The sequence below is a fragment of the Clarias gariepinus genome, chromosome 13 (genome assembly GCF_024256425.1).
Source record: "Clarias gariepinus isolate MV-2021 ecotype Netherlands chromosome 13, CGAR_prim_01v2, whole genome shotgun sequence".
Lineage (NCBI taxonomy): Eukaryota > Metazoa > Chordata > Actinopteri > Siluriformes > Clariidae > Clarias > Clarias gariepinus.
This window is the reverse complement of record NC_071112.1, coordinates 26,668,032-26,687,457: the sequence shown is the minus strand read 5'-3', so window position 1 is coordinate 26,687,457 and position 19,426 is coordinate 26,668,032. Positions and strand designations below refer to the sequence as shown.

The window sequence follows — 19,426 nt, the reverse complement described above, 5'->3', positions numbered from 1 at the left end:
TATAAAGCCATTTCTAAAGCTTTGGGACTCCAGCGAACCACAGTGAGAGCCATTATCCACAAATGGCAAAAACATGGAACAGTGGTGAACCTTCCCAGGAGTGGCCGGACGACCAAAATTACCCCAAGAGCGCAGAGACAACTCATCCGAGAGGCCACAAAAGACCCCAGGACAACATCTAAAGAACTCCAGGCCTCACTTGCCTCAATTAAGGTCAGTGTTCACGACTCCACCATAAGAAAGAGACTGGGCAAAAACGGCCTGCATGGCAGATTTCCAAGGCGCAAACCACTTTTAAGCAAAAAGAACATTAAGGCTCGTCTCAATTTTGCTAAAAAACATCTCAATCAATGATTGCCAAGACTTTTGGGAAAATACCTTGTGGACCGACGAGACAAAAGTTGAACTTTTTGGAAGGTGCGTGTCCCGTTACATCTGGCGTAAAAGTAACACAGCATTTCAGAAAACGAACATCATACCAACAGTAAAATATGGTGGTGGTAGTGTGATGGTCTGGGGTTGTTTTGCTGCTTCAGGACCTGGAAGGCTTGCTGTAATAGATGGAACCATGAATTCTACTGTCTACCAAAAAATCCTGAAGGAGAATGTCCGGCCATCTGTTCGTCAACTCAAGCTGAAGCGATCTTGGGTGCTGCAGCAGGACAATGACCCAAAACACACCAGCAAATCCACCTCTGAATGGCTGAAGAAAAACAAAATGAAGACTTTGGAGTGGCCTAGTCAAAGTCCTGACCTGAATCCTATTGAGATGTTGTGGTATGACCTTAAAAAGGCGGTTCATGCTAGAAAACCCTCAAAAAAAGCTGAATTACAACAATTCTGCAAAGATGAGTGGGCCAAAATTTCTCCAGAGCGCTGTAAAAGACTCGTTGCAAGTTATCGCAAACGCTTGATTGCAGTTATTGCTGCTAAGGGTGGCCCAACCAGTTATTAGGTTCAGGGGGCAATTATTTTTTCACACAGGGCCATGTAGTTTTGGATTTTTTTCTCCCTAAATAATAAAAACCATCATTTAAAAACTGCATTTTGTGTTTACTTGTGTTATCTTTGACTAATAGTTAAATGTGTTTGATGATCAGAAACATTTTGTGTGACAAACATGCAAACGAATAAGAAATCAGAAAGGGGGCAAATAGTTTTTCACACCACTGTATATGATCATAGGAATTCCTGCATTTGCTCCAGACATTGTGCTGTAGTCAGTTCTCAAACTATAATCATTCTTTCAAGCTCTCTTGCTTTACGTGCAGGATGTACAACATGTAATTTTTGTCCTTACATTGTAAGAACTAGTTAAACCAAATAAACAAACAATGAATTATATTCATGAGTGTGTGAAAATACACAGCCGTGAGGTTAAGTGGGTTTGCGGACAGTGTGTGTCAGTGGTTTGACTAATTAAAGCACAGAGAAATCTCAGTTCTAGTCTATTAAAACCTATTTGGAATAAATCAGCTTGATTTCAATTTCCAGCATCTGCTCGCCATGTTGGCATGGCAACTAACCAAAAAAAAAAAAAAAAAAACCCACAAAAAAAACAATAACTAAATGCTTAAACTGTCAGAGAGGAATGAAGTGCCTTTATATAACCAGCGTACAAAAGAACTTTTTAAGAGATCAAGAGCTAAAAACAACCCCACACCCCCCCAAAACAAACCAAAACAAAGCAGTCACTACACTTTTTGGTTGTATAATAAGTGTGTGTGTGTGTGTGTGTGTGTGTGTGTGTGTCTGTGTGTGTGTCTGTGTGTGTGTCTGTGTGTGTGTCTGTGTGTGTGTCTGTGTGTGTGTCTGTGTGTGTGTCTGTGTGTGTGTCTGTGTGTGTGTCTGTGTGTGTGTCTCTGTGTGTGTCTCTGTGTGTGTCTCTGTGTGTGTCTGTGTGTGTGTGTGTGTGTGTGCACGTGTTACCCTTGAGTTTTCTGGTACCAGTCAGCTTGGATGAGGTTGGAAGTCAGGATGATGACTCTAAAGCCTTCCTCGTACCACAAGAGCATCATCTTCCTGGAACATAAGCACACAACTCACACTTGTTAGCATCAAATACCACAGGATACATGCTCATTAAATTACATTAAAGAGGCAGTTTTCCTTTCTTGTAACTGATAGAAAAGCCAATAACAAGCTTTTCCTTTCTGCCACAAACTGAACAACTTATTTAGTTGGATCTAGTTCCTTAACCCACAGCAGCACATTTGCTGTGTCCCATTTCTGTATTTCGAGTATGAGGTTCTTTTTCCATGAGAGGTCTCGGCACAGATTCGATTACACTTGAGCCCAAAGTCTGGTACATTTGCATAATCTGTACACTATGTACCATGTTTAGACACAAGCCAAGTGAATCATGCTTGAGGCCATTTGACAAGGTGATCTCGAGTATGGAACGTGTTATCAGGCACAGGTCGAAGTAGGAATGCGGGAGAGAGGGTTGCTCTTGACATTTGGGCAAAGTGCAAAAGTTCTTGTATAATAGGTCCCCTGCATACAAACATGCGAGTTATAAACTTTCAAGGGTACGAATATGTGGCCCCGGAGTGGCCCAGCGGTAATGTACTTATGATTTACGAACAATTTGGACTCTCGTAACAGAACTCATTCATATGCTGGGTACCTACTGTACTCCTGTTCTTTGGGTTTTCATGTCAGATTGCAATCCAAGTATGAGCCACTGGGTCAAGCAGATATACAGTACATTGCATTTAGTATACAATGTACTTAGTGTGTACTTAATGTATTTAGTGGTATTTAGTTCTGGTATTTAGTCGACCCCTCGACAGGATCAGCAGAATTACTAATAGTTTTTTTTGCTTTGTTTGTTTACACATGTTTATTAATCTATTTATTTACTTACTTTATTTCATTTTTGTTTTTTTCTTGCATTTTAATAATTACTTAATCTTACTTTTTATTTTTGTTTATTAATCTATTTTTGTATCTTTTGTGAAAATAAATGCTACACAGAATGTTGTTAATAAATTTAGAGCCTCAGTCATGAGTAAATTTGTTGTTGGGTAGCATTACAAGTCTAACTTTAACTGAATAGGTTTATTAATAGCTGATCATTTAATTATTTAGTTATAACAAGAAATCAATTAAATTAGTTCTGCAGATAAGCATACAGCTAAAATAACTGATTAAATGTGTTTAATATTATAATAAAATAGATAAGTGTAATTTTAGTAGATTAATATGAATAAAATTAGTGAGTAATAGCAGTGATTTAGATTTAACATGAAGTTGCTAAATCATGACTGTACTTCTTTTGACCTTGTTACTTACTGATGCATCAAAGCTTTATTAGCCAAACTAAACTTCATTAGTTGCAAGTTAAGCCAAATACTTAAAGATGGATGTAATGCAGAGACTACATTTATTTACATGGCAATAATGCAAATCATAGCTATGCTCTTTAAGGTATGACAGAAATGATGACTGATGGGAATATCAGCACCATCCGTGCGAACAGTTATAAAGAAATAAAGAACAGTTATAATAAATAAAGTGTTTTCAACCTCCCGCTGATCGGGAAGTTTGATCGACCTGAGGGGAGGTTCGGGTTGCCTGGCGCAGGTGTAATCATGTCCATAATCTTTTATTTACATCATTAAGTGAGAGAGGGGAATAAAGCCTGCTCGACTCTTCGGTGCTTCCTCCCACTCACTTGCTCCTGAATAAAACATGCTGATCCTTTTACACATGGTGAACCAGGAACACACTTCATTACTATTCAGCGTTTAACATGTCGTTTAAATTTGCTAGACCAGAGGCTGCTGCTGCTCCAGACCCTCCTTAGGGATGAACACGTTCTTCTTACCTTTCAGTTGTATTCTGGATCTTGATATGTCAAAAGGTGTTGATTAATTCTCTATATCAGCAGCTCTGACAGTAACGGGTTCAGATAAATACACTTTTATGTTATTATTTCTATAGCAACAACTTATTCACATGGCAGATGCTCCACTAAGATATGTAATCACTGATATTGTAAAGTTTTTTCTTTAACAGTTATGGAGGAAGGCTCTAGTGTTAATGCTTGTTATCAATAAGAGGAAAACTGTACATTTTTCCACATCCTCAGAACTTTAGGGTTCTGCAGTTTTTCAGTAACACCACAATGAAGTTTGGAGAGGGAACAGGAATTGCTTTTTGCACAGAGGTTCCACAACATCAAATAGAACCACAATGTGCAGTGTTCTTTAATGAATAAATAAGCGATAACTATTAAGCTATATAAGCTTAATAATAAACTATATATTGCTTCATTGTATTAACCTGTTGTTGATTATTTTCCAATAACAGCATACCCATATGAGAGTAAGTTGTGTTTTATTTCTCACTTATTAGACACTCCTGCAGACAGCTGGTCAACTGGTGATTTTGACACATATTGATCCTAACCCATACTTTATGAAGAAGTGATTCAAAGCTCGGGTGGAGTTTTGGGAACACAGACACAGAGGGCACATAATGGGAATCTTAGACAGACACACAGCATGATATTTTCACACAAGTGATAGAGTCGGGTCTTTTCAGAGAATTTGATTATTCGGCTCAGATCAGTTCAGAGTGTCGACTCGTTTGTGAATGACACATTACCATGACACATGTCTGAGCTGTCTGTCTAAGCTATCCGTCAGATTAGTCATACTTTAACCTTGACTTGATTCATTCATCAGTTGTGTTTGTACTTTACACAGATAAGCGCTGGTTCTGTTCAGCTGCGGGCTCGCATACATTTCTGTCTAAATTTAGAAACCAACCATAGCAACAAAGCGGCTGCACAAATAATGTGCATTCGAGTACTCTGAACAGCATAAGAAAGAAATGTCACATTAACAGGAAAGTTTTAAAGTCTTTTGTTACTACCTTGAAAATTATCATACTGTACACTTGTATAATGGCTTTAACCTGGCATTTAACACAAAAATAATAATAATAGTAATAATAATAATGATAATACAGCATTTTTGACATTTTGACATCGTCCTTTAATTTCTCTCTGAGGAAGGACAGCATAGCTTAAGGTTAAGCTTAAAACAAAATTTCTCCAAAAATAAATTACACCATTAAAAAACAAAAAGTGCATTTAAAATCATTTTGGTTTGCACACGATGGCCGCATTGTGTATTTCTCATTATGCTAGATGTTGAACTTGTGCTGTGAGTTTAGGTTAAGGCTCTGCTCAAACTGTGTTACTACTGTAGGTCCAAGCAAGTGATGAATTAAAATCTGACAGCGAATTTATTTAGGTTTATTGCAGAACTTAATTATGATGTAATACATTTTTATATTAATTTAAATGCATTGATTTGATTGATTTACTTACGTGTGATGTGTTCCAAAGGCAATATCTAGCTTAGCCTAAAAAAAAAGAAAAAAACAAAAAAAAAAAACAAAGACGAGTTGAGTTTTTTTGAATGTCTGAATTATTACATCCAGTTTAATTCTCACTACAGTTACAGTTATTGTTTATGGATAGATTATTTCACTTATAATTAACAGATTCCAGTGGGTCAGAGGTTTATATACACTCAGATGATCATGTCTTAAAACAGCTTGGAAAATTGCAGGAAATAATGTCTTCTGATAGGCTAAATGACATCAATTGGAGGTGTACCTGTGGATGTACAGTAAGTAAAAAAAACTGAAATATTACATACAGGTAAGCGTAAGTATTTAGACCCTTTGCTGTGACACTCATAGATTTAACTCAGATGCTGTCCATTTCTTCTGATCATCCTTGAGATGGTTCTACATCCTTATTTGAGTCCAACTGTGTTTGATTATACAGATTGGACTTGATTAGGAAAGCCACACACCTGTCTATATAAGACCCTACAGCTCACAATGCTCGTCAGAGCAAATGAGAATCATGAGGTTAAAGGAACTGCCTGAAGAGCTCAGAGACAGAATTATGGCAAGGCACAGTGGCCACCATAATCCTTAAATGGAAGACGTTTGGGACGACCAGAACTCTTCCTAGAGCTGCCGGTCCTTCCAAACTGAGCTATCGGGGGAGAAGTGCCTAGGTGAGAGAGATAAAGAAGAACCCAAAGATCACTGTGGCTGAGCTCCAGAGATGCAGTCAGGAGATGGGAGAAAGTTGTAGAAAGTCAACTATCACCGCAGCCTTCCACCAGTCAGGGCTTTAAGGCAGAGTGGCCCAACGGAAACCTCTCCTCAGTGCAAGACACATCAAAAAACACCTGAAGGACTCCGTGAGAAATAAGATTCTCTGGTCTGATGAGACCAAGATAGAACTTTACCAGGTGTGAAAGACTTGTTGCATTTTCCCAAAAAAGACTCATGGCTGTATTAGATCAAAAGGGTGATTCTACTAAATACTGAGCAAAGGGTCTGAATACTGTACTTAGGCCAATGTGATATTTCAGTTTTTCTTTTTTAATAAATCTGCGAAAATCTCAGCAATGTGTTTTTCTGTCAGTATGGGGTGCTGTGTGTACATTATTGAGGTAAAAAATGAACTTAAATGATTTTAGCAAATGGCTGCAATATAACAAAGAGTAAATTTAAGGGGGTCTGAATACTTTCCGTACCGACTGTATGTGGATGTCCATAGTCTTTTCCTGAAGCCTTAGATTTCTTTTTATATTCCCATGATGTCAAACAAAGTGGCATGCGAGTCTGAAGGTAGACCTGTATACCTCAAAATAGTTTTGTTAGTACAGATGAACATGGTACCTTTAGCTACTTGAAAACAATTTGCAAATAGCTGAAGGTACCACGTTCATCTGTACCAACAAAACTATTCAAGGGTAAACACCATGAGACCACACAGCAGTCTTTGTGCTTTAGTACGAAGTGTACAAATCAGTCGGTTCCAGAACAACAGCATAGAACCTTGTGAAGACACTGGAGGAAACAAGTACTAAAGCATTTATAACTACGATTAAACAAGTCTGATAGACATAACCTGAAAGGTTGTTTAGGAAGAAAGAAGCCGCTGCTCCAAAACACAGCCAGACTAACAGTCGCAGCTGAACATGGGGACAAAGATCTTATTTCTTTTGGTCTGATGAAACAAAAAATTTAACTGCTTAGCCATAATGACCATTGTTGTCGGATGACAAGGAAGAGCCAGACAACAGAAGAACCATACCAATCAAGAAGCACACGGTGGCAGCATTTTGCTTTAGGGGTGCTTTGTCCAGGAGGGACTGGGTAAAATAGGTAGCATGAAATAAAAGCTGTAACATTTCTCTCCACTATTATCCAGACATATCCTCTATTATTATCTCTCCTGTGTTTCTAACTGATCTAAGACAGGGAATTTTATGAAGATTAATACATCAGAAATTGTAAAAAAAAAAAAAAAAAAAACTGAGTTTAAACGTATTGGCTAAAGTGTACATAAACGAATTCAACTTCAACTGCATGGTCAGTTTCCGAACTGGACTGCTTGGAGCTTAGAGATCTTGCTTATCTCCTGAAGCAGTCTAGCCCACCCTAAGCACTTTGTTCAGCTACTGTTAATCCCAAGAATCAGCTCAGCTCAACTGGGGAAAAAGATATTTACTCAAAAAAATTCTTAGAGTTCCAGAGAACATCAAGGATGCTCTGTTTTCCAAATATATTTTCAGTCTTTGTTTTTTGTTACTGGATCTAGTTTATGCTATGATTTCTTCAATATCTGATCCACCATTTTTTTTACTGGGATTAGTACTATCTCTAACAAGCACGACATAAATACAAATGTATGCATGTCTGTAAGTGCGTATGCACATATAAAATTACATTTTAATTGTGTATGCAATGTAGACTGTAGAAGCTTTAAGCTTGGAGCCGGATGTACAAGGACAAGGCCCATTAGACCAGAACAACATAGAAAAGGAACGGACTGATTGTAGCCACCACTGTATGATATTTTTTTTAGACAGGGCATAGATTATGTTGGCAGAGAAGTTATAAAATGTAATGGCTGAAAGAAATAATTCACCTTTCTCTATGCTGCAATTGTTCACTGTATGAGACTGGTCATTTGATCTTACCCAGTGCATCAATTACTTGTCTTTATAGTCTTAAAGGACTTCCACCACATATGTATGTATGTATGTATGTATGTATGTATATTATTATTGTGCAATAGAAATCTGATGTTCTTAGCTTGTCACCCTTTCCAAAGCTGTACATGTCCCCCCAGTGGAGAGAAAGCTCATTACAGCTTCCATAAAACTAGTCTGTTATTTAGAACACATATACATAAGGTCAATTTAAAAGCCGAACCTGACAGAAGCGAATATGGCTGTAGGGCTGAGCCTGCTGGATGAGCCGAGCCTTTGACTCTCGCTTCTCTCCATGCACGATAGTTACAGGATTATTCCTTAAAAAAACAAAGCAAAAATATAGAAATAAACCAGTCAAATATCAAAACATGGATATGGCTTTACTGGATTATACACACTACGGTTGTGAAAACTGCTTTGATATCATGCAACTTAAGCTCAATAAAATGTTCTCTTTGTAGATTTGATCATGATGATTTGGCTCTGGAGCTCGTTATAATGATGTCATGATCTTTACACTTCGATATAACATTAATACTGATGCACTATTCTGAATAGGACAGGTAGCACAACTGAATCAGAATGACTTGTTCAGAGATAACCATGTCCATCCGGAAAGTATTTACAGAACATCACCTTTTCCACATTTTGTTATGTCACAGCCTTAATCTAAAATGGATTAAATTTATTTTTCTCCTCAGAATTATACACACAACACCCCATAATGACAACATGATTTTTGCAAATTTATTAAAAATAAAAAAATTGAGAAAGCACATGTACATAAGTATTCACAGCCTTTGCCATGAAGTTTAAAATTGAGCTCAGGCTCAATTTCCCAATTTTCCCCTGATCATCCTTGAGATGTTTCTGCAGGTTAATTGGAGTCCACCTGTGGTAAATTCACTTGATTGGGCATGATTTGGAAAGGCACACACCTGTCTATATAAGGTCCCACAGTTGACTGTTCATGTCAGACCACAAACCAGGCATGAAGTCAAAGGAATTGTCTGTAGACCTCCGAGACAGGATGGTCACGGATTTAAAACGAATTATAATTTACAGAAAAACAATATAATATAAAGTGATTTACTGGTGATTTCAGGATTTTTATATTTATTCATGTGAATTACAAGTTTGGCAGGAAAGAGTCCAGTAACAGATTATTAAAAATAGTATTTTTAATGCAAAATGCATTATTTGATTTAATATAATGTGATTTAAATCCTCCCAGGTGCAGCTTGTGATATATACAGGTGGCCTGAAAGTCTATGAGTATTTCTTCCCCACTTGAAATTTTATATTTTTCTTTTCATTTCAGATCCAATATGACTTCTGTATATCTGGAAATTCTATCAGCTAGAACCAGACCTAATGCCACCCTGTCATCTGGCTGATCTCAAGCCAGTAGTCTCAGAACACTCTCCACACCAAAGCAGGAAGTATCTCTGCATGAAACAGCATAGGTTCTGATTCAATAAGAAATGTTTAAAGCTCTTGTAGTTGCACAACTTGTCAGAGTCAAAGACAGAGACCTTAATGTCTGCATTTGCTGTAATTTATTGTTTTAAATATACTCGTTTTTGAATTCAGACTTTTGCACCACACAATAGATCCTTACCTAAACTCAGGAGGATATTGTTGCACCATCCATGGAATATCAAAGCAGTAGTTAAACTGTAAAGACAGAAAAGAAAAATCAATACACACCTCTAATGGCAATGTGACAATAGACCAGTATGTGGTGATTTAAAAAATCATCAGTAATGATTGTTATATCATTATTACACCTGGGCCCGCTTCTGTTTCTGCTTTTCACTTCTGCACATACCTGTACATTTATGAATTCAGTCTTAGTCTCAGTGTATATACTGCATGGGCAATGATATACAGGTTGTTTGCATGTAAAAATATTTTGTGACATTTTACTTTCTTCTAAGGACTTTTAACTTTACATTCATGAAAGGAGGTTTTTTTTTTTATTTGGTGTTCATTTCACCTGAATGTGACTTGAAATGCAATGGTGCACGATTTGTAAAATGAAGAAGATATCACCAACTTATTTAAGAACAATGCAAAGATCAGGCAAAAAAAATCTGTACAAGTTTTTAATAAAATTAAATCACTACAGCTGAGAATCATGTTTAAGAAAATTACATAATTTTATCCTGTTCGGTTATCATACAAGGTATTTACCATGTCAGCATTACATCTCGAGTAATTAACATATGTTCAATGTGTGAGTGACAGGAAAAAAGAAGTAATACCTGGACAGATTCCTTTAGTGTGCCAAACATGGGGGAAAGAATTTCTGTGAGAGGAAATAAAAAGGAAATGTAAGTAAGCTCATCTGTAATATATACAGTACTGTGCAAACGTCTTGAGCCACCGTCATTTCTTCATATTTTACTTCCAAAGAGCCAGACCTTTTTATATTTTAATGTAGTCTTGAGGAACAGTTCTCCAGGGTCACATTTTTGAAAAAATATAAAACCATCTAACCTAAGGCATGAACCAATGAGATAAGGTGCAGATGATTAGTATGCTGGTGATGCTAAATGCTGCGTGGTAGAAACAGACAGGAGAGGAAATGAGGTTGCTGCTGAGTGTGTTACATAAACCTGTTACAGTAAGACATTTGTTCCAGTGTTTTTAATTTGATATGAAGAAATAGGGGTGGTTCAATACTTTTGCAAAGAACCATAAAATATGAAAAATTACCTTTAATGTGTAACGCTCCGGTGTTGTACTTCTTTTCTATCCCTATGACTTTGTTTAAATAAAAGCGATACATATCATTCATGGTGTTCAAGCTTGCCTCGAAAAAATCACTGGGTTCCTCTTTATAATAATTTTCACCATGTGGGCTTGGGGGCCGACTCCTCTCTGGCTTCTTTCTAGGAGGACTTGAGTTCTGCAGTTTGGGTTTTTGTTTGTTTTTGACGACTGAAGAAGGAGCTTTGTCATCACCATCATCATCACTACTAGAGAGGTTCCAGCCTCCCTCGTCTGTTTCTCTCTTCCGTTTCAGTGCTGGTGAAGAATTGCTGTCATTTCTCACTGGGTTACTGTGATGTCCCATGGCAGAGTCCACGGCAGGGATGGACGGCTTTCCAGTCAGGAGTTTTTTGGTATTTTCTTTCTTAGGCTCAGATTTTGGCTTCAACAGTGTGTTAACTGGGCTGGCTTTGGGCTCCGGGTTGGGCTTGATGTGATGTAGGGGTTTTTTGATGTCTTTGGGTGGTGTTGGTGGTATGATGTTGTTATCATCATTATCATCGCTGTCAGAGAGCGTCCACTTGCCATGCTGGCTCGCCATTCTGTTAGACAGTGGAAGCAAGAAGTCTTTTATTCATGCTTTTTTTTATTCAAGGAACATAAACATGACATGAGCCATTAAAACTTCCCATTACATATGATTAATGAGCTGGAGGCTGATTATTATTTATGATAAGAAAATCCTCATTCACACACATACCGCTTTATCCTGAATACAGAGTTGCAGGGGGAGACTTATGGCACAAGGCTGGATGGAATGCCAATCCATCGCAGGGCACAAATACATACACAATACAAGCAATTTGGGAACACCAATTAACCTAATCTACATGTCTTTGGACTGTGAGAGGAAACTGGAGTTTCCCAAAAGAAGCCCATCAAGCAAGGGGAGAACGTACAAATAGACCCCAAGATGGGAATTGAACCCAGATCCTGGAGGCACAAGGTGACAGTCCTAACCACTAAGTCACCGTGCCGTCTATTCAGGTAATCCTGGGATAAAGAAATCCAAAACTGTTAAAATATTATGAATGCGGTACTGTCACTCTACACAAAATCAGACAGTAACTTTATTCCAGAAGCAGCTCCACTGAATAAACTTTTAAATGGTTAGGCAATAAAATTATTTATCCCATCTGTTCACTACACTTTCATTAAGAAAGAACTTAAACATGATTTCTGTTCCACCACCCAATAAATGTCTTTTCAACACACTACACTATTTACATCATGCTGATTCAGTCTCTCTCTCTCACACACACACACACACACACACCTACCGTGAACCGACTCCAAATACAATGTTTTACTGCGCGCGTGTTGATACATTAGCAAACCCATGAGCTTTTACTCTTGTTACAACTTCAAAGGACAGAACTGTAGAGAAATGAGTCGCTGCTCTAACGGTTACCGAATCAAATATCCAAAGAATCGTTTATATGATTCATAAACACATTTTCGCGGGTCTCAATGTAACGGATTTTGAAGCGCTTTTAAAGCTTATACTCCGTGTTTATTTGTCACACACCTCGTGTTTACTGCGCTGTGTCCACAGGAGAAAAACAGACTAGTGCTTGGAGCTAACCTACTGCATTCCCTGTTAGCTAGCTGGCACGACAAATAAAGCCAAGCAGTGGGATTTACCCTGTCTTACAGTGTTAATACTGAATTATTCACTACTTTCTAAAGTTTAACTTTAAAATAACCAAAACCATTCAGTCATTTAGTTAACCAACAACAGTGACTTACCCTGGCGGGAATCTGCAGATTAACCGTGTTTATACAGACAATAAAAAAGAAAGTAATTAAAAAAAAAAACACTAATGCGACTAAGGTGATAATATATATGCGCAAACTATATCTAATACGGCATGAGTAAGAAATCTGAAATGAATCACTTTGCATTTGTTGTGGATGCGCCGTACATAGACAGGAAAAACATGAAAATAAAAGTCTCCTAACAGGATCCTAAGTCGAAAAAGTGGCTAATAAAAATTATAAAATGTATATTTAAAAGCTGAACTTAAATATATCTCATTTTATCCAACTTTTTCTGATGAAAACAAAGTATGATTTTTAAGTGTGAGTAAATCAAATACTTAATAAATAACTTACACAAACTAATTCCAATCTGATTTTTATTAACTCGTTTGTGTGAGAGAACATTTTTGTAGCCCTCTTCACACACACTTGGCCGCATTCCACTCGGCTTCTAGTGAGAGACAGTAGTGCACTGTGCAGTGCGCAGTGTCGGGTCCTGTACAGCCTCGGGAGTGCACGACTATAGTGAGACGGAAGGCTTCTGAAACACACCAGTCTTTTCCTCTCTAACTCTCTTACTTTAAAACGGTCATGAAAATGATAATTACATTTTATACTTTCCCGAACTAATTCACAAAAAGCACAAATGTTTATTTTTTGTTATTGTGATGAAATATACACATTAGATGTAAAAACGTCATTACGATACTACACTAATTCCAATCTGCGTCCTGTTGTACACAGAGTGCACTATGTAGCGTGTACACGCGCTTGATTTACACCCTGAACTAGTGCACTAATATAGTCACTAGCGAAGGTTAAGGCGAGAACGTGATAGTTGGAGGATCTCGTTACCATGGAAACTTTTGAAACCTAACGTTTACTCAAGTTTTTTTAACCGAACGCGGCTGCTTGTAGCGTTTAAACGTCTCTATATATCGGAGCTGCTGTGTGAAGTAACGAGGATAGACTAATGAGAGCAGCTGACAGGAAGAAGTTTGTTTCGGTAAGGATGTTTAGGGATAAGATAAACTGTTTCTTACAAGCAAGCAAAGCGTGTAACAGTTAGCTTCAAAACATATAAGTTGGCTAGATAATTATGTTAGCTAAAAAGTGTTAGCCGGCTAGTCAGTGCTAAAGTATTAACATTCGTAAAGTGTACGAATTGCCCTCCTAGTTCACACAGATAATACAGATGGGTTTAAAGTTAGTGCTTGCATTTTTAAAGTTTTTGTGTCGGCAAAAATAATTAATGAAATAAATAAATAAACAATGATTGTAATAATAATAATAATAATAATAATTGTTATTATTATAAATAAATAAATCTGAAAAAGAAATCAGCGCCCGAACAGGGACTTGAACCCTGGACCCTCAGATTAAAAGTCTGATGCTCTACCGACTGAGCTATCCGGGCTATAGAAGTGTATGGTATCTCCGTAACTCATAATCATTGCGCATTAAATCCTGTTTAGGCTGCGATGATAAAACCCAATAATATATTTCTTGAATGTAATTACATTTTATATATGTTTGTATTCTTTGATCAGGTGTTTGATCAGTGTGATGTGGAGAAGAAGGGATACTTGTCCAGGGAGGATCTTAAGGTCGCGGTTGTCATGCTGTTCGGTTATAAACCTTCAAAGGTAAAACCTGGTGCAGCCACTAGAGGGTGACATTGTGTCGGTTATAATCTGACAACGTCGACTTGTTAAAATTATTGAACAATTGCGTGTTAAACTTCAGTTGATCTGAGACACATAAAAATATAATATTTACTATGTGCGAATACCATTGTTGATAGATAATTTTATTCTCTGTCTCTTTTTTTTCAAACTGAAGTCAGAAACAAGTATGATGATGGGGGCAGGTGCTGTGCCAACATGTCCAGGTATGACGAGTTGGTCAAGTGTGTGTGTGTGTGTGTGTGTGAGAGAGAGAGACATGACATGAGAGTTTTATCAGGTGCATAACAAGTCCACATATTTGAATCATCATTTTTATACAGGCTATGACAAACATGTGCGGATGTGTTTGAGTGTCCTCAGGCGTCTCCTGAAGACCAAGTCCATTACTGTTTTCATCATAACGTTACGACTCACTGAGTTGACTCATCTCCAGCCAAGCCTGAGCGTGATAGGTGGAATTTTCTCCTGATTTCGATGGAGAAAAACATGCTTTATGTATATCACTTAAGGGAAATGAAAGCTTGATTTGATTTTGTGTAATCCTTTTTTACACGTTGCCACGAATGAAAGGACCCCTCACAAAAAAAGGCACCAAATAATTTTGGCGTGAAACATGCCATTTGACAGACGGGGACGCCGAAGAAAAGAGGGTTGGCAAGCCGGATTTTAAGGCGAGACATTAAACGGTTGAAGACCTAGATTAGTAAGCAATTTGTCTCTTGTTTTACGCCACGAGCAAATTGCTTTTGTATACTGCCCCACAGGAAAGCACAAGATAAATTAGTTAAAGTGGCTTGCTCGCAGTGATGAAATACTCCAGCGTTAAATCTTGCTCAGAGCAAGCAGCGTATTAAATTGCCCCTCTTCTGAATTTCGTGTGATTACTAAATTAGTGATGGCAGGAAGGCAGGAAGGAGTGGGTTTCTGGTCGTAATGGGGAAGGCTTGGCGAGACCGAGCACAGCCTCCCTCAGGCAGACTTTCCTAAAGGATAAAGACCACGCAAACAGAGGCGTCAAAGCCGTGTTGAGTCTTACTAGCCCACTCACACCCCATCTTTACCTCACCTTCCCTTTCTCCACTTAAAGTGATACATAGTGCACGAGAGGCTGGGAAATTTTCATAAAGCTGTCTTGTTCTTGTGGTTTGGGTTTTAAACACCTCAGTGTCCATGGCGGTTTAAGAAACAGTCCACATTTCATCATAGGATAGGATAATAAGGTAGAAGTGCCTGATAAATAAGAAACAAAATACTCAGTGTCATGCAGTTACAGGAAGTGAACCAAGGATGGCGTGGTGTGATGGAGCATCGTTACGAAGAGCAGCTCTACACACATGAAGTTAAAAAGTATTCTAAAGGTCTTTCACTTCAATCACAGCAATTTAAAAAACATTTGCATTTTTTATTTACTTAATATGAAACAGGTATGAAACAACTCAGCTCCTGTTATCACTTGTTTTTATAGTAGACAGTAAATAAAAATTACCTTAATCTATTAAATCTAATAAGGCAAATTAATATATGTCTTAGAAAAAGAAACAGAGCTTGTTAATAAGTAACTAAGTAACATCACATCCTCTGATTGTGCGGAAAAAGTTCCCGCCCTGACTTGTCAGTCTATAAACACAATTTGAGTAAAGCATTATCAGATAAGCTTCTTCAACCTTCTTGGGGCTAAAACACACACCTTTTTTTGGCCTATTGTTTATTAAACAACAGAACTAAAGAATTCTGGATTCTGATTGGTTATCAGCTGGTGATAAGTTTTAAAAATTTTATTATGGGTCGGGGCGTGCAAAAGTGTACAACGACAAAACAATAAAAATTAAACCCAGTGTTAAACAACTATTAGAAAGAAAGGAACAATATCCTTCTGCTATGCAATGTTGTATGATTACAATAAGCTTTAGTTGCTAAGCAACATAGCAGTTACTGTAAATATTAGGGCGTTCCATGGACAGGACTATGGTTTATGCATCACTGTTTTGTATTTAAACAGTTTAAATATGCATCACTTTAGATTTAAGACATTTTTTAAGAGAAATTGGGGCTTAAACCCTCGCATAACGAACACGGCTGCCCTGATCATATTAACAGGAAGTGTTTATTATAGTGTTTACACCCTTCATACTAACACTACCTGATCCACTCGTACCTGTCAGTAGCACGCACACACACACACACACACACACACCCCGATATGTCTATTTCATTGCTGCACTAAGAACCAACTATCATCAAAAAAATGCAGAGCAATATTCAGTAAATGTTCACTTACTTTAAGAGACCTTTGTTGTTACTGGACTTGATAGAAGAACTATTCAGGTGACATCATCGGCCCATGATGTCAACTTTCCAACCGAGTTCTGGTTTCCTGGACTGGAAGACACACAGCTTCCCAATCCCATGCACATATTTTAACATTAAATTTCCCTAGGAAATGTTGGCTTTATTTTGCAGACAGAGTTGCGTACCTTTTGTGTAAACTACACTCACTCAGGGAGCACCCAGTTTGTCCAAAAACACTGCAGCTCTTTATGTGTACTATATATTCAGGAGTCATCAATATCACAAAAACAAAATATTGTTTATGCAGAATGGAATGGTGTGCAGCTTGTGTAACCTGCACTGCCAAAGCACAGGGACAAAAACAGTGCAGAATGGGATGATCAGTGTCCACAGCACTATATGCGATTTACACTATACACACCTTCATATTAATAAACATTTATTCTGGAATTTATGCTTTCAACCAGAAAACCAAAAGGTAGACGACTAGGTAAAAGACAGTACTATTACATTAAATTCTACTGTTCTAACAGTTAAAAACAGTACTATTAAGGTACTATTTTTTAAGGTGGACACCTTTCATAGAGATAACTGCCTTATTATAAAATTTCTTGAATCTTTTTGGTCAGAAGGTGTGTATTTTAATAGGAGGGGCATTCAGGTCAAGGGGCACTTGACTGGTACGAGGGGCATGTCAAACCAATACTTTTGATTGTGCAGAATAATAGAATCTAAGAGAAAAAAAACTACCTTTACTTTTCGATATATTCCTCTGCTACACGAATGCACTTATGCCAGCATTTACTGGTAGATACCATGAAGTAGAAAGATTTATCAGTACGCCAGAGCCATGATCTCACTGCTTGAGCCATGTCAGTATAACTTTACCTGGTGGGGGTCTGTCTGCTTCCACTGTTTTTATGTAGGCTTTTTATTTCAACCATATACTGTTTAGTTCACAGTGAATCGAAACAATGTTCCTTCAGGACCAAGGTGCTACATGCAACATAAATTACCAACATAAATTAACGAAACTAATTAGCTAAGCACAAAGTGACAACACAACATGACACATTTCAATACTTCTGGTGATGTATTGATGTACCTCTGGTGATGAGGTAATGAGTTGAGGTAGTGGGAGGAGACAATTCAATCGAGAAAATCTTGGCTTTCTGTGTGAAAACATTCTTTTAACTCACGGCAGATAAGCAACCTCCCGGAGCAGTTGAAGCTCTTGCTACACCCAACGTGCACTTACCTTCCGTATATCCAGGTGTTCATGAATGATTGTGTGTACCCACAGACAGATGCATCACCTTTTGCAAGTTGACAAGAAGTTGGAAGAATTTTTGTTGATTTTCAGGTGTTGTTAAAGGATCAGGTGTTCCATTAGATGAATGTTTACAGGAATTACTGCAGTGAGCTCCAACCCACGTTGGGATCACCATTCATGACCTTCTTTATAATGTTTGCGCAACTCAAATGTTTTACAGCGGCTAAGGGTCTGATCATCGTACTAGGTTTAAAGTTTTTTATAAATGTCAATTAGCTTTACATCTTTATTCATCAGATATTTAATGACATAACGCTGTTGCATGCTTGCACTTACAGTAGAATTGTTGCACGTCATTTTGCTTAACATGTGATTTGCATGGTCTGGCACGTTAGGGCCAATGTGCAGTAATAGGCTCCGTCATTTAAGAGCACACCTAATAAGATACACTCGGATCTGGTTTGACTCAAATGCCCCTCGTACTGTATAACTTGTACGAGTCAATTCACAGGGATGTAAAAAAATTTAAGTTATAAGACATTTATTAAACATTTATGGTTAGGATTTAGGTTCAGGGTTCTAGTGCAAGCCTAAAGAAACAACACTTTGGGGAAACAGACCTTGTTATCTTAACAAAAGGTCAGAACCAGGTTTGCACAGTGCAATCATATGCACCATCAAAGGAAATCTGACATACTCCCCTTTAACCTGATAACCACAGTTTAATTTGACTAGTCACTAAAATAAACTGAAAATTAAAAAGGGTTTTAACATATAAAATATTATTATTCTGTAAGAGCCCTGACAAAACACATCCTACTCCATTATAGCTCTTTAGGGCCCCCTACCACAGTTTAATTTGGGATCTAATGTCCTGGACTAGAGAGTAAACCGAACCACAATCATGTCAGCGTCTAATTTTACAGGCCGAATCGTACGTCATTTATCATGTTTCCTGTGTAAGCTATGTGAAGTGACAGGATGGCTGTTGAGTCACTCTGCAGAAATGAATAGAGGGATTGTGCACAAAAAGGGGTAGGGGAAAAGAGGAGAAGAGAGGAAAGGAGATATGAGGACAGGATAAATGACAGGAGCTGAGACCACCCAACTGACACCTTTCTGTGATGGATGGGTCCTGTGTCTGAGGGAATGGCAATCAGCCATCCAATGGCTTTCTTCTCCATAGCACCGTATGAGAGAGAGAAAAAAAAGAAAGATGGATTTTTTTTAAAGAGAGCCTTCTTTACCATTTTCATTAATTTTATGCTGGTATAAACATACTGTATATAAAGTGTGTGCTGAATATTTAGATGCATTGACGTTTGAAAAAATATTTCATTATTTCCTCAAATATTCATGCATTAGAAATCTACATGATTAGGGTAGTGATATGCACTTCCCCCGTGATGTCCTTTAAACCTCCCGAGGCTACGGCTGCCCTAATTCTCTCAGCGTCAGAAGCAGCGCAGGCCAGAAAGGGATGGGCTTTTATCAGTCATTAGATAATCCTTATACATCTCTCTCTCACCCTTTCTCTCTTTCTCTCTCTCACATGCTTGTTTTATTATTTTTGTCACCAAATGTTCAGTTTTATT

General features: G+C 37.8%; 2 protein-coding genes and 1 non-coding gene across 6 annotated transcripts in view; 1 reads left to right on the top strand and 2 right to left on the bottom strand.

Annotated features, from left to right (window-relative positions):
* tdp1 (tyrosyl-DNA phosphodiesterase 1) overlaps positions 1 to 12,735 on the bottom strand; it is a 53,314-nt gene extending 40,579 nt beyond the window's left edge. The window contains exons 1-8 of one of the 2 annotated variants that reach the window (XM_053509235.1): positions 12,570 to 12,735; positions 10,902 to 11,362; positions 10,764 to 10,811; positions 10,310 to 10,353; positions 9,664 to 9,719; positions 8,263 to 8,359; positions 5,345 to 5,379; positions 1,930 to 2,022 (exon numbers count right to left, since the gene is read on the bottom strand). In XM_053509235.1, the coding sequence (XP_053365210.1) occupies positions 1,930 to 2,022; positions 5,345 to 5,379; positions 8,263 to 8,359; positions 9,664 to 9,719; positions 10,310 to 10,353; positions 10,764 to 10,811; positions 10,902 to 11,361 (833 nt within the window). In that variant the 5' untranslated portion in view covers position 11,362; positions 12,570 to 12,735. Of the gene's footprint in view, positions 1 to 1,929; positions 2,023 to 5,344; positions 5,380 to 8,262; positions 8,360 to 9,663; positions 9,720 to 10,309; positions 10,354 to 10,763; positions 11,363 to 12,569 lie in introns of both variants that reach the window. The other variant, XM_053509234.1, reaches the window with a different exon arrangement.
* A 712-nt stretch (positions 12,736 to 13,447) lies between these two features.
* efcab11 (EF-hand calcium binding domain 11) overlaps positions 13,448 to 19,426 on the top strand; it is an 84,086-nt gene continuing 78,107 nt past the window's right edge. For all 3 annotated transcript variants that reach the window (XM_053510165.1, XM_053510166.1, XM_053510167.1), the window contains exons 1-3: positions 13,448 to 13,587; positions 14,132 to 14,227; positions 14,424 to 14,472. In XM_053510165.1, the coding sequence (XP_053366140.1) occupies positions 13,555 to 13,587; positions 14,132 to 14,227; positions 14,424 to 14,472 (178 nt within the window). In that variant the 5' untranslated portion in view covers positions 13,448 to 13,554. The remainder of the gene's footprint in view (positions 13,588 to 14,131; positions 14,228 to 14,423; positions 14,473 to 19,426) is intronic.
* Positions 13,926 to 13,998, bottom strand: trnak-uuu (transfer RNA lysine (anticodon UUU)). The gene has a single exon. It is a non-coding gene; the product is annotated as a tRNA-Lys (tRNA).